The following is an 18,428-nucleotide window of genomic DNA, read 5'->3' as shown; positions in this document are numbered from 1 at the left end:
AATTTCTAGTCCGTTTAATGGGCTCTGTCTTCTCAAATATGTTTTTCAAAAGTATTTATTTATTGGCTGTGCGGGGTCTTTGTTGCTGCACACGGGCTTTCTCTAGTCGCCCCGCGAGGGCTTCTCGTTGTGCTGGCTTCTCCTGCTGCAGAGCGCAGGCTGCGGGACACGTGGGCCTCGTGATTGCGGAGTACAGGCTCAGTAGCTTTGGCACGTGGGCCCAGTTGCCTCATGCGTGGGGGGGCATTCTGGACCAGGGGTAGAACCGGTATCCCTTGCATTGCAAGATGGATTCTTAACTACTGGACCACTAGGGAAGCCTCAAATGTCTTTAGTTCTTATCTCTTTCATGTATTTTGTGCCAAATGTAGCTAGAAGTTCTGAAAAACTGATTTAAATGAATAGCTAACTTGGACTCAGGTTTATCTCATTGTAATTTATTGGATTCTTTCAAACTGTCATCAGGAATGCCTTACTGGAAAAAAAAAAAAAAGGTTACCTTCCAAATTGGGAGATACAGAAGTGAATAAAATAGGTAAAGCCTTTGCATTCATAGACCTATAATGGGGAGAATGCATAGTAAACAAAATACAGGTAAGTTTGTGCTGTGTGAGGTAGTGATGTGTGTTATAAGAAAAGCTGAGTGCTGGGATGAAGACGGAGGGAGGGTGTATGCTGAGTGTGGCCCCTGGTCATGGGTCCCCTGATACCCAAGGTGATGTTTGAGCAGGACTGTGGGGAGAGCCCTCTCTGAGGATGGACGCCTGAGGGAGGCGTTTAGGAACCGAGGAAGGTACAAAGGCCTGGTGGCAGGAAGTGGCCCAGCACACGTGAGAGACTGTAAAGGGGCCTCGAGGGCCGGAAGGCCAGAGCAGCAGGTGCAGGGGAGCTTCCGGAGAAAAGCTCCACGCAGTAGCTGGGGGCAAGATCCTGGGGAGTCCTGGGAAGATACTTTATTTTATTCTGACTGAGATGAGAAGCCAATGCTAAGTTCTGAGACATGAACTGAGTTAAATCTTAGATGGATCACTCAGGCTGCTGTAAGTTAGTGGACGGTAGTTGGAAACAGGGAGCCCTACTGGAGGAAATGAAATAGTCCATGTGGGGCTTGCAGAGACCTGGAACCAGGTGATGGTGGTCCAGATTTCACATTAAAGAACCAACAAGATTTGCCAGTGGCTTAGGCGTGCTCCAGGAACAGCAATCAGCTGATCTGAATTTGAGCCCATATCTGATCAGTGCTAAGGGGCACAGTGTCCCAGCAGAGGAAGGGGAGATGTGCAGAGACCTGAAGCGGAGCTGAGTTGGATTCTTGCTCAAGGAACAGAGAGAAGTCCTGTGTGGCAGAGCATCCTGCTGGAGGAGAGAGTGGGGTTAGCGGCTTAGGCGTGAGTGGATTCATGGCCTTTTTACAAGAGTTTGGATTTTATATAAGTGTGTTGTGAAACAGTTTACACTGGCAAAAATATCACATTGGATGTTGTGTGGTAATAGATGGTAGGAGATGGGTATGCTAGGATGTGAAATCTGGCGATAACAGGCAATCTAGTCGGGTTATACAGTAAGGATTCTGTTACTACCTGTGAGGTAGGGCGAATCTAGGCGGTTTACTTCACTGCAGTTAAGAGTAAGCATCTTTGTAATGGAGAAAACTTCCGGAAGCCCTTGGACAGCTTCCATTCACATTGCACAGCTCATGCTAATCCATCTGGCACAGGCAGTGGGGCCTTCATGCCTGGCTTAGGCCATTCCTCTCTGCCTCCCCATCCCTCACCGTTTGGTACCTCTCTAGGAGCACGTGGCCCAAACACAAGTTGAATTTTGTTGGAAAGACAACAGCATTGTCAACAGTGTTGACAACAGCAAGGAGGAATGGAAGCTGTGAGACCAGTTAGGGAAGGGTGTTGTCAGAGTAAATGAGGGATGAACTCTACAATTATGGGTTAGGAGTGGTCACACTACACAGGGGAAGCAGAAACGTGAACAAAAAATGTTACTCTCTACTGAAGTCTCCCAGCACACACCTTCTCTCTTTAAGAAAAATCTATACTAATGCTGTTGAGCAAAAGGCAGAACCTAGTTCTTCATATTCTGACTCTTAGCATTTATTGCTTAACATTGTCTTGCTGGTGCCTGTGGTCCGTCACATGTAGTGAAGACGTTCTGCTGAGCTGTGTTTAGTCGCTCAGTCGTGTCTGACTCTTTGAGACCCAGTGGACTGTCGCCTGCCAGGCTCCTCTATCCATGGGGATTCTCCAGGCAAGAATAGTAGAGTGGGTTGCCATGCCCTCCTCCAGGGGATGTTCCCAACCCAGGGATCAAACCAGGTCTCCCACATTGCAGGCAGATTCTTTACCATCTGAGCCACAAGGGAAGCCCATGAATAGTGTAGTAGGTCACCTATCCCTTTTCCAGGGGATCTTCCTGACCCAGGAGCTGAACCGAGGTCTCCTGCATTGCAGACAGATTCTTTACCAGCTGAGCTACCAGGGAAGCCCAAAAGGTAGAACATAGTTCTTCATATCCTAACTCCTGGCATTATTGCTTAATATTGTCCGGCTGGTGCCTGAGGTCTGTCACATGACGGAAGTATTACTGTGGAGGAGCAGGGAAAAATGACTTCTTGCCTTGGTCCACAGAAGGGAAGATGGGTATTCAAATTAGGTCTAGGATTTATGACAGTGAGTGGGAAAGGCCTCATCAGAAGGGGAAGGGGTGTGAATAAGCCTGGGGAGGGAGCTGCTCTGGCTAGAGAGGATCAGCTGGGGCTTCTGAGCTGCTGGCTCGCCTCAGTGATGTGATGAGGTCTGCAGTGATGGGGTCAGAGGAGCCACAGCACTGGGGGAGGTAAATGATGCAAAACTCCGGCAATTTGACAGTGACTCCAAAGGCCCCGTGTGTTACTTATTCATGCATTATAATTTTGCTAAGGCATGTATAAACTATGTCTGCATCCCTGGTGTACTTGTTATTTGCTATTTTCACTGGATATTCACTTGTTCTCAGATGGAATTTGGGAAGACACACATACCTGTAACTGTAGAGGGTCTGTGAGTGAGGGAAAGTCGCTCAGTCGTGTCTGACTCTTTGTGAGCCCCTGGACTACACAGTCCATGGAATTCTCCAGGCCAGAATACTGGAGTGGGTAGCTGTTCCCTTCTCCAGGGGATCTTCCCAACCTATAAAGGGACTATTGCACTTCTAATTCTAGATTTTGCAAAGCTTGTATGGGAGAAAAGTAAGCTAGAATGCTTTGCATTAAAAGCATTCCTTGTTATTGTGCTTTGCAGATAATAGCATTTTTAAGAAATTTGAGGGTTTGTGTTAACATTGTGTTATCAGCTGATGGTTAACATATTTTAGTAATAAAGTATTTTAAATTAAGGTATGTGCATTTTTTAGGTGTACTATTACTCACTTAATAGGGTACAGTATAGCACAAACATAATTTTTCAGTGCACTGGGAAACCAAGATACTTGTGTATGACTATTGTGATACTTGCTTATTGCAGTGTCTAGAACTGAGCCTGCAGTATCTCCAGAGGTCCGTTATAGTTAACATAGCAATAAAGAAAACTTTTAGTCCTATGAATCCTGGTTTAATTTTGTGGGAGGTTTAAATGAACAAGTGCCTAAACAGTGCCTGCTTCCTAATAAATGCTGTGTTTTTGCCATTGCGTGCCTGTGTGCCTGTCAAGTCACTTCAGTCATGTCTGACTCTTTGCAACCCTGTGGACCATAGCCCGCCAGACTCCTCTGTCCATGGGGTTCTTCAGACAAGAATACTAGAGTTGCCCTGCCCTCCTCCAGGGATCTCCCGACCCGGGGATTGAACTTGCAGTCCTTTAATGCTGAACCACTGGGGACGCCTCATGCTTTTCTGGTTACTATTACTTAATTAAAAATGCTGTTTTTAGTTTTTTTTTTAAATTTATTTTCTAGCCCTACCACTTACTAATAGCTCAGGGCTAAATGTCAGATCCACCAGGACTTTTAGAGGGACCTCCTCATAATTACTCCTGTGCTTCTGCAAACACCTTAGGCCTTCCCAGGCTTGTACCATAGAGGGGTTCTTTTTGTTTTTGACTGAATTATTTGATTTGATTTGATGCTTAATGCAGAGTGGCCATTTATTGCTTTTCCTTGTTCTTAATCTCATCATCAGTTTAATGTAATTGTCCAGTTGTTTTTTCTTTTCAGTATTCTTCCTGAACTCCCAATTGTTGGTTATAATTCTCTTGATTTTATAAGAACCTGACCAAATACTGTAATGGCTAGAGGTCATGTCTATCCCTATAAAACAGAGCAGTAAATAAGTTGAAGGCTATAATGACAAGAATTTTGGTCACTAGGCTGAGCTTTCCCAATCTTTACATCATGAGTACATGTTCAAGGGAACTCTGAAACCATATGAGTATACATGTGGAGAGCTTTTTGTCAGGCCACTCTAACTCTTCATAAATGCTCAATTTTCTCGTGTTTATATGGTCACAACTGCCACTTTCCAGTTACTTCATAGCATTTGGATATCAGAAAGCCGAACATATTCGTATTTTGTAGTATAAAACATTTAAACCCACCTGTGATCCCTTCATATATTCTGCATGTTTCTGATTATGTGTATCATTTATGAATCTAGTATTTTTATAGTGGATCATTTACCCTAAAATTCTTATTCTGATAACTTGGAAATATAGGCATTAAATCTGTGTTAATTTTCTTTCAATCATTGTTCTCAGTGTGTAGACCCTTACTGTAGTCCTGTACCTATTTAATAGGCGACACTTGATCATACAATTGTGTGGTTGGTAAAAGTGAATTAGGGTTTCAGGATTTTACCAATGGATGATTTTTAATATTGAATGACATGTATTAAGACAAATGCTTTTATATATAATTTATTTGGCATTGTAAATGCATTTATCTTGTGAGAAACAGACCCCCTGTTGTCAGATGAAGTATTCTGGAAAGGTTTGGAGTAAATAAATAATAAAACTACTTTGATATACAATCTAACCAATATTAAATATTAAGACTTTCCGATGATTGATTTTAATACTTAATTAACTGATTTAAAGTCCAGGGGAGCACTCTTGCATGAAAATGACAGAATTCAAAAATGAAGCTTCATCCTTTGCCTTTGTTTTATTTCTCATCTTTTTTCCCTCCCTCATTTCTCTTCCTCTTTCTCTTATAATTAAGACATTAAAACATCATTTTCCCTGACCATCAAATTTACTTCTGGCTACCAGTATTTCTAAATAAAAATTTTTTTGCCAATTCTACAAATAATGTTCCATTACTGTCTAATTACAAAAATTTAGCTTCTATCAGTTTCTTGCATTTATAGCCAAGCTGTCGTATTGTAGGTTGTAAGCCCATTGTGGTAAATGCGTGCTGCCTGTAACGGATACTCATTCATGCTGTATCTTCCTCACCCCTCTTATAATTGTGCTCTGGTAATAGTTCATTTATGCTCTTTCATATGCTTTTCTTATAGGAGTTATCTTTATGTAAAGTAATATTACTGTCATTTCAGTGTTTGACTTCTAAGTTTACCATCAGTCAAGAATTTAAATGAATGAAGTATGCTTATATGAGCTTTTTTGAATATGGATGTCTTTAGAAGACACGATTCAGAATACTAATTCTGTGCCTCTGTATTAGAAACAGTAAAAGCATAAATATAAGCTGAAATACAAAGAACTTCAGATTCAGAGGGAATAAACTAGAGGTTTTGTTTATATGATGCCATTTTAAAAATGAAAATTGTATTCACTAACCTATTTTTTTTTGTCATTCTGATGCTCACAATAGAAGTTTATACTTATAGACTACTTGTATTACTTCACTTTACATGGAAAATATATTATTTTGAAATTTCATTAACATAATTTATCTTTCAAGCTTTAGTGAACTCAACCCATTCATTAAATATTAACAGTTTTAACGATACTTCCTTTCTTTCAGATCACTTTTATCTTAAGATGTAATATTGTAACAACCAGATTTATGAAGCCAGTACAACAATCCTTAAGATTAGTCTCTGATTTTTAAATGGAGGTTTCAGCCTAGGGTGTCAATTTGTGTGACCAGAATGGCAGTTAAAACCATGTTGCGCAGCTAATTTTGAGTTTTGTGAACTTTGATTTCATGAGAAACAGGGACTTTAAACGTTATTTATATTGCAAGTGTAGCAAAGAAGAGATACCTTCTTTCTCAAGTCTTAGAAAGTATTTTGCTGTGCTTTCTGAATTAGAAAAAATAAGATTGCCCTTATTTTAAAAAAATTCTTTACCATTTTTGCCAGCTAGGGAAATTCTAGAGACAGTTTCACATTATTTAAGAAAGTTGAAATCCATCAGTTATGGATTAAAGTAGTCATTACTAAGATGCATACTTTTGGTCATTATGTATTTCTCTCTCTCTCTCTCTCTCTCTCTATATATATATATATAGCTTTTGGTAAAGAATCCACCTGCCATGCAGGAGACCCTGGTGATTCCTGGCTCAGGAAGATCCCCTGGAGAAGGGATAGGCTACCAACTCCAGTATCCTCGGGCTTCCCTGGTGGCTTGGCTGGTAAAGAATCCATCCGCCTGCAATGCGGGAGACCTGAGTTCTATCCCAGGGTTGGGAAGATCTTCTGGAGGAGGGAAAGGCAACCCACTCCAGCATTCTGGCCTGGAGAATTCCAGGAACTCTATAGTCCATGGGGTCGCAAAGAGTCAGACACGACTGAACGACTTTCACTCACTTCACTTCACTTCTATATAGACAAGTTTAGGACATAGGAAGTATACAAGCATAAGATGCAGTGGTCCATTGTGAGTTTCAAAATGTTTATGCCACTTTGACTTTTATAGTGGTTGTCTTAAAATATTCTGAACCAAAAATAAAAAAACCTCCCTTAATTCACTTGAATTTTTCTTAAATATTTTCTTGTAGTTTGATATTCACAGGTACAAAATTATAGTGTTTAAAATAAATGCAGATTACATTTTTTTAAAATTGTTTGCCATCCTGCTTTGTAGTTTGCATATATTTTTGGTTGTTATAGTCACAAAACACAAGTTGGAAAAGTCTTAAGAAAATTACTTCACATTTGAAAGCAACATATTGTGATTTTATAAGATAATCACAATAGCAGTAGCCAACAAAGTAATTTTTATTATGTTCTAAAAAGCAAAAATAGCCCTTTGTGTTTAAAATTACAGTAACAAAAACTAAAACAATGCCAACTTAATAAATTACTCTTGAACTTGATTATTATTTAAATCTGTATTTAAAAGAAAAGTAAAAGTATTATCCAAAGTTTTTATTCAACAAATTTCTTAAAAATAATTCATTATTACTATTCAGCAGGTTTCCAGGTTTCTTTTAGTAAAAGCATTTCAGTGACTCAGTTTCAATCTGTAGGCATAATAAATTAGAATATAGTAGATACCTGATTCTATAGAATGTCTGTAGACTGGTGTATTTGGTAAATTTTATATTGTGGTTACTGGGTGTTACCATAGACATCTCAATTTCTAAAGAATTATTATTAAAGCTGAAATAAGTAAATGATTTATAATTAAATTTACTGTAGAGTTTAAAGGAGAAGGCAGTGGCACCCCACTCCAGTACTCTTGCCTGGAAAATCCCATGGATGGAGGAGCCTGGTAGGCTGCAGTCCATGGGGTCGCTAAGGGTCGGAAACGACTGAGCGACTTGACTTTCACTTTTCACTTTCATGCATTGGAGAAAGAAATGGCAACCCACTCTAGTATTCTTGCCTAGAGAATCCCAGGGAGCCTGGTGGGCTGCCATCTATGGGGTTGCACAGAGTCGGAGACGACTGAAGTGACTTAGCAGCAGCATAGAGTTTAAAAGGCCTTAAATATCTTGAGCATCTTGAACTAATATTTGAACATCATTATGTTGTAGAGTACCTTATTTTTAATGTGCCTTTTTGAAATATACTTAGACAATCAACCAGTAAACTGATATCAAATTCTCATAGAGTTTAAAATACATAAAATCCCCTTATTTGTATATTTCAGGTATATGAAGTCTAACAGTAGAAAAGTGTATATACTATAAAAGTGAGAAACTGGAGTAATGATAAGAAAACATAGTATAGGATGCTAAAGAAATTTTAAGGAAGTCTGGCAGTTAACTCGCGGTACTCATTTTCAAATATTTACCCTTAGATGTTTTAAGAGTATGACAAAATGTATGGAGAATATGAATTTTATGTTGTAAGATATCCATGGCCAAATACAGGCTTGAGAGGTGTTTAATCAGTTCCACACAGTTTTTTAAAAAATTATCTACCAACACAAGTAAAGAGATTTCACATAAAATTCTGGATTTTTAACTTTTCTTGAAAACATTGAAGGAGAGAAAAGGATGTCCCAACAGTTGACAGACCTGCCGTCTTACACTCCCTTGTTTGACTTCTTGTCGGTCTGTGTCACTGGCTTAGAGCCAAGGGTCGTATTGAAGCAGAGGGTGAGCCCTAGAGCCAGAGAGGATGCGTTCAACACCAGCTGTGCGACTGTAAACAAACTGCTTCATCTCTCTGTGCCTCATTTTCTCTGGTGAAATGAAAATAAGGATGAAGATGCGTCATTGAGTTCTTCAGATCAGATCAGATCAGTCGCTCAGTCCTGTCCGACTCTTTGCGACCCCATGAATCGCAGCACGCCAGGCCTCCCTGTCCATCACCAACTCCCGGAGTTCACTCAGACTCGCGTCCATCGAGTCAGTGATGCCATCCAGCCATCTCATCCTCTGTCGTCCCCTTCTCTTGTCCCCAGTCCCTCCCAGCATCAGAGTCTTTTCCAATGAGTCAACTCTTCGCATCAGGTGGCCAAAGTACTGGAGTTTCAGCTTTAGCATCATTCCTTCCAAAGACATCCCAGGGCTGATCTCCTTCAGAATGGACTGGTTGGATCTCCTTGCAGTCCAAGGGACTCTCAAGAGTCTTCTCCAACACCACAGTTCAAAAGCATCAATTCTTCGGCGCTCAGCCTTCTTCACAGTCCAACTCTCACATCCATACATGACCACTGGAAAAACCATAGCCTTGACTAGACAAACCTTTGTTGGCAAGGTAATGTCTCTACTTTTGAATATGCTATCTAGGTTAGTCATAACTTTCCGTCCAAGGAGTAAGCGTCTTTTAATTTCATGGCTGCAGTCACCATCTGTAGTGATTTGGGAGCCCACAAAAATAAAGTCTGACACTGTCTCCACTGTTTCCCCATCTGTTTCCCATGAAGTGATGGGACCGGATGCCATGGTCTTCGTTTTCTGAATGTTGAGCTTTAAGCCAACTTTTCACTCTCCACTTTGACTTTCATCAAGAGGCTTTTTAGTTCCTCTTCACTTTCTGCCATAAGGGTGGTGTCATCTGCATATCTGAGGTTTTTGATATTTCTCCCGGCAATCTTGATTCCAGCTTGTGTTTCTTCCAGTCCAGCGTTTCTCATGATGTACTCTGCATATAAATTAAATAAACAGGGTGACAATATACAGCCTTGACGAACTCCTTTTCCTATTTGGAACCAGTCTGTTGCTCCATGTCCAGTTCTAACTGTTGCTTCCTGACCTGCATACAGATTTCTCAAGAGGCAGATCAGGTGTTCTGGTATTCCCATCTCTTTCAGAATTTTCCACAGTTTATTGTGATCCACACAGTCAAAGGCTTTGGCATAGTCAATAAAGCAGAAATAGATGTTTTTCTGGAACTCTCTTGCTTTTTCCATGATCCAGCGGACGTTGGCAATTTGATCTCTGGTTCCTCTGCCTTTTCTAAAACCAGCTTGAACATCAGGAAGTTCACGGTTCACATATTGCTGAAGCCTGCTTGGAGAATTTTGAGTATTACTTTACTAGTGTGTGAGATGAGTGCAATTGTGCGGTACTTTGAGCATTCTTTGGCATTGCCTTTCTTTGGGATTGGAATGTAAACTGACCTTTTCCAGTCCTGTGGCCACTGCTGAGTTTTCCAAATTTGCTGGCATATTGAGTGCAGCACTTTCACAGCATCATCTTTCAGGATTTGGAATAGCTCAACTGGAATTCTATCACCTCCACTAGCTTTGTTCGTAGTGATGCTTTCTAAGGCCCACTTGACTTTACATTCTAGGATGTCTGGCTCTAGGTCAGTGATCACACCATCGTGATTATATGGGTCGTGAAGCTCTTTTTTGTACAGTTCTTCTGTGTATTCTTGCCATCTCTTCTTAATATCTTCTGCTTCTCTTAGGTCCATACCATTTCTGTCCTTTATCGAGCCCATCTTTGCATGAAATGTTCCTTTGGTATCTCTGATTTTCTTGAAGAGATCCCTCGTCTTTCCCATTCTGTTGTTTTCCTCTATTTCTTTGCATTGATCGCTGAAGAAGGCTTTCTTATCTCTTCTTGCTATTCTTTGGAACTCTGCATTCAGATGTTTATATCTTTCCTTTTCTCCTTTGCTTTTCGCTTCTCTTCTTTTCACAGCTATTTATAAGGCCTCCCCAGGCAGCCATTTTGCTTTTTTGCATTTCTTTTCCATGGCTATGGTCTTGATCCCTGTCTCGTGTACAATGTCACGAACCCCAGTCCATAGTTCATCAGGCACTCTATCTATCAGATCTAGGCCCTTAAATCTATTTCTCACTTCCACTGTATAATCATAAGGGATTTGATTTAGGTCATACCTGAATGGTCTGGTGGTTTTCCCTACTTTCTTCAATTTAAGTCTGAATTTGGCAATAAGGAGTTCATGGTCTGAGCCACAGTCAGCTCCTCGTCTTGTTTTTGCTGACGGTATAGAGCTTCTGCGTCTTTGGCTGCAAAGGATATAATCAATCTGATTTCGGTGTTGACCATCTGGTAATGTCCATGTATAGAGGCTGAAGTTGAACGGTTCTATGAAGACCTACAAGACCTTTTAGAACTAACACCCAAGAAAGATGTCCTTTTCATTATAGGGGACTGGAATGCAAAAGTATGAAGTCAAGAAACACCTGGAGTAACAGGCAAATTTGGCCTTGGAATACGGAATGAAGCAGGGCAAAGACTAACAGAGTTTTGAGTTGTTCAGCAGATAAGATGATGAGTATACACAAAGTGTTTAATGCAGTTTTTGCCATATATGCATTGCTTAATGGATGCTAACTGGAATTATTAATAATATTTACCTGACCGCATTAGGTGTTTGAGTTTGATGAGACTTCTCCATAGGAGAGGACTTTACTTTTTAAATATGTTAATTCATTTGATGAGTAGACTGTGTCAGATTCTGCTTTATAATATAATTGCTTATTTACATTTTGCGATTGTCTACTAGAGTATCTTTCCCAGAATTCCTTATGTGTAGTTCAGTCACTTAGTCATGTCGGACTCTTTGCAACCCTATGAACCACAGCACTCCAGGCCTCCCTGTCCATCACCAACTCCCAGAGCTTAGTCAGACTCATGTTCATTGAATTGGTGATGCCATCCAACCATTTCATCCTCTGTCATCCCCTTCTCTTCCTGCCTTCATCTTTCCCAGCATCAGGGTGTTTTCAGATGAGTCAGCTCTTCGCATCAGGTGGCCAAACTATTGGAGTTTCAGCTTCAACATCAATCCTTCCAATGAATATTCAGGATTGATCTCCTTTAGGATGGACTGGTTGGATCTCCTTGCAGTCCAAGGGACTCTCAAGAGTCTTCTCCAACACCACAATTCAAAAGCATCAATTCATCGGTGCTCAGCTTTCTTTATAGTCCAACTCTCACATCCATACATGAATATTGGAAAAACCATAGCTTGGACTAGATGGACCTTGGTTGGCAAAGTAATGTCTCTGCTTTTTAGTATGCTTTCTAGGTTGGTCATAACTTTGCTTCCAAGGAGTAAGCGTCTTTTAATTTCATGGCTGCAGTCACCATCTGCAGTGATTTTGAAGCCCCCCAAAATAAAGTCGGTCACTGTTTCCACTGTTGCCCCTCTATTTGCCATGAAATGATGGGACCAGATGCCATGATCTTAGTTTTCTGAATGTTGAGCTTGAAGCCAACTTTTTCACTCTCCTCTTTCACTTTCATCAAGAGGTTCTTTATTTCTTCTTTGCTTTCTGCCATAAGGGTGGTGTCATATGCATATCTGGGATCATTGATATTTCTCCCGGCAATCTTGATCCCAGCTTGTGCTTCATCCAGCCCAGCATTTCTCTTGATGTACTCTGCATAGAAGTTAAATAAGTAGGATGACAATAAACAGCCTTGACATACTCCTTTTCCTATTTGGAACCAGTCATTGTTCCATGTCCAGTCCTAACTGTTGCTTCCTGACCTGCATACAGATTTTTCAGGAGGCAGATCAGGTGGTCTGGTATTCCCATCTCTTGAAGAATTTTCCACAGTATGTGGTGATAGTCATGTGATAGTATGTGATGATATGTGGAATAGTCAATAAAGCAGAAATAGATGTTTTTCTGGAACTCTTGCTTTTTCGATAATCCAGCGGATTATCTGTGTAGTTAGTACTCCATATATAATTGATTTGTACACATAAGAAGCGAGAGCTGACAACTGTTTAGATTTATGGCTTTAGAAGTTTTCACTGTGTTGGCAACAAAAGTTCTGCTTTCCCAAGTGTTGATTTTGCCTAAACCTCTCCTTTTGTTTTAACCATAATCTGAGAGGGATAGGGTTTGTTTACATCTAATCAAGAGTGAGGGTGGGTGAGAATTGAAGTGTTCTGATAAGAATGAGAAAATATTCAAGTCATTTTATGAAATGAGCGTTTTTGAAATTACGTAAATAGAATAAAGGAGTATTTTGTGATGGGAAAAGATTGGTCAAAGATTTGTATGTTCGTGGGCTTTTCTGGAATTTTGCTCCAGGAGTGGAGACTTTATCCTGTAAGATCACACACACATTTTGGCTGGACCTTCTTTTCCAATTTAACATTCCACGTTTCCTCTTCCTGTCCCCCCTGCTCTGGAAATTTAAAATATTTTGTTACTTACGTTACTTTGGATGAAATTTAGTGAACTCAGTCTGTTTTTTGAAAGATGTTGATATGGGAAGGTCATTTGTACTGTATAGACTTAAAAAAAAATAAATAGTATCACTTACAAGTTCAACAACAATTTAATTTCTGAAAAAAAGTGTTTAAATTAGAATTACTTATAGGAATCAGACTTGAGAAGCAAAACCTTCAAATCAACAAAAGAAGACATAGGTGGTTATTTACATAATCTTGCCTTTGTAAGTATAACACCAGAGCAGAATCCATAAAGAAGATACACATATTTTTGGTTTTATAAAGATGTTACTCTGTCTAGGAAATTATACATAATTTGAAGATAGAGATACATTGTGAAAAATATATGTAGCATATGACAAAGTTTTAGTATCCTTAATATTTAAAGCATGCTTACAAATCATGAGGGCAATCATGATAGTAAACTCCATCCACAAAAACAATAACAAATATCAGAGAAAACATGTGAAGTCTTCAGTTATCTTACTAGTTATCAAGCAAATGCAGTATAAAACTGGATTATCATATTGATCCAAAAAAAATAAAGAACCCCAAGAGATTACTTATTTCTACTGTTGATGAGTGGCCAAGGGAAATGAATTGTTCTATTATATTCAAATCTGTCTAGATCATAATTTGTCAAAACTTATCACAAAATCTTACATTTAAAAAAAATACATGCTTTGGTTCAGTAATTATGCTTATAAGAATTTATCCTGAAGGGGAATAATCATGGATACAGTACAGAGATATTAATGGAAGACATTCATTGTGAGGCTGTTTATAGTGTTGGGCAGTTGAAAGCATCCTGATTGTTTACTAATAAAGAATTGTTACAGCTATATCATAGAATACTAGGGATCCACTAGAAGTGATAATGTAGACTTTTTAATGGGAAGGAAGATACGCTAATTTATGTAATCAGTATACATAACACGGTGGATCACATTAAAACTGTACATGTTTTAAATGCTCAGAACAAAGAAAGAATACATATAATAAACTGAAATGTTAACAGTGGTGTTTTCAGCTAATACAATTACAAATAATTTTAGTTAGCTATATTTTCTATATTTTGAAAGTTCCTATGGTAAATATGTATTATTTTTCCAGCAAGATGAAGGGTATTATAAATGTGACAATGGTTTAAGTTACAGTTCAGCTCTTTGTGCAGGAGTATACTGCAGACATAGGTAATAGAATGTTGAGGTAAAGATTACCAGTTTAGTTCAGATTTGGAAAATAATTTTTAAAAAGAAAATTTAGTGCTACTTTTTCACTTCTTTCCTACTAGTGTGTATTAAAAGTCCCTGGATTCTGTAGAAAGCTTGTTAATGTTTGTAATGCTCACTTAATCATTTCAGTTTTGCATTTATTCCTAGTCAAGGCAGGAAAAAGAGTATCATTTTTCTCCATATTTTTCATCTTCCAGGTGGGCACTTTTGGTGACATTGTCCAGTTCTCACAATGTATCATTCCTTGTCTGAAACTAGACATCCTCTGCAGCCAGAAGAACAAGAAGTGGGCACTGACCCCTTGTCGAGTTACCCAGACAAGCCTGGAGGTGAGTTTCCTGCGCGGATAACTGCTGAGCTGCTGGGAAAGTTGGCAGCGGGTCTCCAGCTAGCCCTGCCTTAGATGTTTTCCTCTAGATGAGGCTGCACAGAAGAACTTTTAAGACCATTTTGCTGGATAGATACGGAGCGCTGCGACACTGAGCGTCAACGTTTAATTGTAGACACATTAGCCACAGCCCATGTTTAATGCACTGTCATTCTTAAAAAAAAAAAAGAAATCCGTAAACTTAAATGCTTCGTTACTTCAGCATACGAATTTTGAAATACAAAATGGTCTGTGTGAAACATCTTCTAAAGACGTCTAAACCTTTGGTGTTCATTTTTGTGGGCATTTTTCTTCTTTCTTTCAGCAAGTTGAGATTATTATAGGGTAAAAGACTTGCCTGATTTCTTCTCTTTTTTTAATAATTGAAATTTGTGTTTTTCTTTTAAATATCTATGTATGGAAATTGTTAAGAGATCAACTATGTTAGGGCTAGAAAAATGTATTAAATGTGTATGTATTGGAGCTTTATAGTATTTTCTCAATATTAATGATAACATAGTATCTTAGAAGGAAAGAGTAAGTTTGTGACAATTCTTGAAGCTTTATCCTTATTTCAACTAAATATTTGCTGAAGTCGATTCATGATTCAAGTAACTACTTGTAAATTTTCACTCATACATATACCAGGATTGTAAGATCTATTTTAAGAAATTATACTTAGTCAAAGTCATTCACATATGTTTTCTATACTTCAGATAGTTTTTTTCCTATATTGATGTAAAGGTCTGCATTAAGTAATGTTTTGGGAATTTAAAAAAGTTGATTTCCTAAACGTAGCTATTTCTTTAGCACACAAGCTCTTGAGTTTATGGAGTGTGTAGATGTTGTTTTGTCCGTCTTTAATACATTCCACATCATCCAAATGCCCTTGTTTTTAATGAAAATAGTGTACAGCTTGTTTTCATGATTTTATTTTTATATTTGCTTCTATTTAGACTGCTATTTAAGGTTTTGATAGTATGAAAAAAATGTTACTGTTTAGTTTCAGCATTTAAAGAATTTTAGTGGTGAGAATGATACAGTCATCCCTAGTGATGCTTTTTTTCTTAAATGTCATACCTTTAAGAAGTGCTCTTAATTAAATAAGTCAGATCATTCTGCAGTCACTTCCATAAGTGCATATTTTAAAAGTGAATACATTTTTGTGTTATCAATATATAAAATATTTTCACCAAAATGTTCTGATTTATTTGCTTATTTTTGAATAAACATTTTTTTTAAGAGTGTGTTTTTCTCTGGACTAGGTCATTAAATATTGAGGTTCATTTTTTAAAAACTGGTTAAGAAAACATTTTAAATTAATTTTATACTTTATTGTTTGCAGGAATAAGGTGTTACCTTTACTGAAAAGGCTTTTCATTTATATCCTAGCCAACATTTCTATGACATACAAAGTTATTAGGACTGAATTGATGTTTAAAAGTGCCATTAATTCATTTACCCCAAATGTTCATTAACAATGTAAATGTATGCTGATGTTCTATGAGACAAGGAAGTGACTAATGACTCTTCCAACTAACAACACTTAAAATGAATAGAAACTTTAGATAGCTAATCTTGAAGTAATCAAGACCCTCATTCAGCTTGGCATCTCTGTATGCTCTAAAACAGCTGTCAACTGTTAAAAATATACACAAAACACACAGAAGCGCACGCACACGCAGAAGAAAGATATGTAAATATCTCGTTCTTCAGAGCCAGAAAGGTTACTAACGGTAGTGGGTTTTGTGCATTGTATATGTAAATATTTTATATAAAGCATCTATTTCATCTTAGGTTTTCTTTTTGCAGAAAACTGTGCTGCATTTTAATGGGGTTGTCATATTTACTTGAAAAATCATCACCTTTTTAGTATGTTGGTTTATTTTAATATATGTCTTTCATGGGGTTCTCCATGTATTTGAAGCCATTTACACTTTTCCCACAAGGGAATTTGTGGCAACTAGATGACTCATTTTGTAAGTAGTCGAACACTGGACTTAATCAGTGTTTTCTCTGTGTAGAAACCATGTTTTTTGTTGACTTGAAAAAATTCCTTTTGCATATTCCAGAAGTAAACAAATAAGTCTTTAATTTCTGAAACCTGAATTTTTATATTTACAGAAATATACTACATTTCCGAGTTAAATGGTTCTGCATATTCTGGAAAGGATTCGCAAAAATAGCCACATAACAGATAAGACAGAGAGAAAGTTACATATCATTGGTTTACTTTCATAGATGTTTGAGGGAAGTGAGTGAGGGCAGAAAAAAAAGAAGTATTTGCATATATACATGCAAAATCTTAGGGCACACTTTCCATGTTAATTAAACTTTTAAATGCTTGAATTTCTCTTTCAAATTGAAAACACCACAGAAAGTATGACATTTTCTCTATTGAATTTGGTTATGTACCAAAATTATCATCTTAAATTTCAAGATCTTTGATCAAAGGGTATTACTAATTGACAAGTTACCTATAATTCAGTTTAAACCATAAAAAAAAAACTTATTTTTTCAGCTATTCATGATTATTCAGTCCTAGCATGTAACTTTTAATGATTTAATTAAATGAACAAGTAATCATTTTAAACTAAAAACAACAATATGAAGATTTAGGGAAACTTAACGTATTATTAATAATGAAATAAGATTATCAGAATCACAAGTTTTTTTCCAAGCTTATAAGAGATTGGAATGTTACTCATGATGAGAAAACATTTTCCTCTATTAGGTCTCTTTGAAGAATTGCAGTTTGTTACATACAGCCAGAGTTTTTAGCTCTAATTTTATATGCCTTCTTACTTAACAGCTTTTGTAGTATTCAGATAATTACTTAATGTAATACCTTTTTATGTAATACCTGTTTCAAAGCTTTCTTTTTGGCTCTTGTATAAAATACCTACTTACCTACTTAAAAAATATCTAAGACATTCAGAACACCCTGCCTACTTCATTTTTGCCTTTTTACAATTTTTTTGTCCCAAGTCTTCCTTTTTTTGGTTTATTATATCATAGAATTTCATGGCTGGAAATGGGTGCCTGGCTTTATTGATGAATAAATTGGTGGTAATAAAATCAGCTTACTGTAGTTGATGCAAGGAAACGATGCGGTCCTGTTACCATCTTTAGTGTGGCTTTCCACGTCGTAGAGGTGTCATTGAACTCAGGTTTGGGTGCTTGCCACTCAAAACGTCCACAGCCGTGTGACGTGGGCTGCCCGTCCAGGGCCCAGGGAGAAGGTGGGCTAGTGTCCCGGACCAACCCCGAAGGTTCTACGCGGCGCAGCAGTGTTTAAAGGGGCAGCAGGGCGGTCGGGGCCAGAGTCGCCACCATCCTCCTCGTGGGCAGGCTGTTGCCGCCGCCTCATCTTCCTCTTCACTCAGTTTCTGTTATAAGACTGGTGAAGGGGAGGCTGGGAGAGAGATCTGGCGATCTCTTAACTCCTTCTTCATTTCTTCTTTATCGGTAAAGTACCAACATGTCAGGCAAATATTATGTAATCAAAATATTTGAAATGTGTGCGTGGGCCAGAGGTTAGGTAAAATACAGCTTTATTAAAGTGACAAGAGTGGTCCGTTGCAGAGAGCTACTTCCTACAATAAACTACCTGTGAACATGCTGCTCACACATGCCCCTCTCAGACATCGTTCCATTTCTATGGGATTATGAACAAAGATCCTTTTTCTGTAACTTCTTCATGCTGATACACAGGGTGCCGTATTCTTAACGTGGAAGATGCTGACAGTCTGTAGCGTCTCTTTGTTGATAGTTTCCATTGCCTGGCTATGTATATGGGCAGAGTAAGCCACAA

At 38.3% G+C, this 18,428-nt stretch overlaps 1 protein-coding gene across 9 annotated transcripts in view; it reads left to right on the top strand.

Moving 5' to 3' along the window:
- The window catches only part of TBC1D5 (TBC1 domain family member 5), a 586,162-nt gene that overhangs the window by 211,577 nt on the left and 356,157 nt on the right, over nt 1-18,428 (top strand). For all 9 annotated transcript variants that reach the window (XM_025287205.3, XM_025287148.3, XM_044938556.2 and 6 more), the window contains one exon: nt 14,445-14,576. In XM_025287205.3, coding sequence (XP_025142990.3) covers nt 14,480-14,576 — 97 coding nt within the window. In that variant the 5' untranslated portion in view covers nt 14,445-14,479. Of the gene's footprint in view, nt 1-14,444; nt 14,577-18,428 lie in introns of those variants that run through there.

Source organism: Bubalus bubalis, chromosome 1, assembly GCF_019923935.1.
Source record: "Bubalus bubalis isolate 160015118507 breed Murrah chromosome 1, NDDB_SH_1, whole genome shotgun sequence".
In the NCBI taxonomy this organism is placed as follows: Eukaryota; Metazoa; Chordata; class Mammalia; order Artiodactyla; family Bovidae; genus Bubalus; species Bubalus bubalis.
This window is presented reverse-complemented; position numbering and strand designations above follow the sequence as displayed.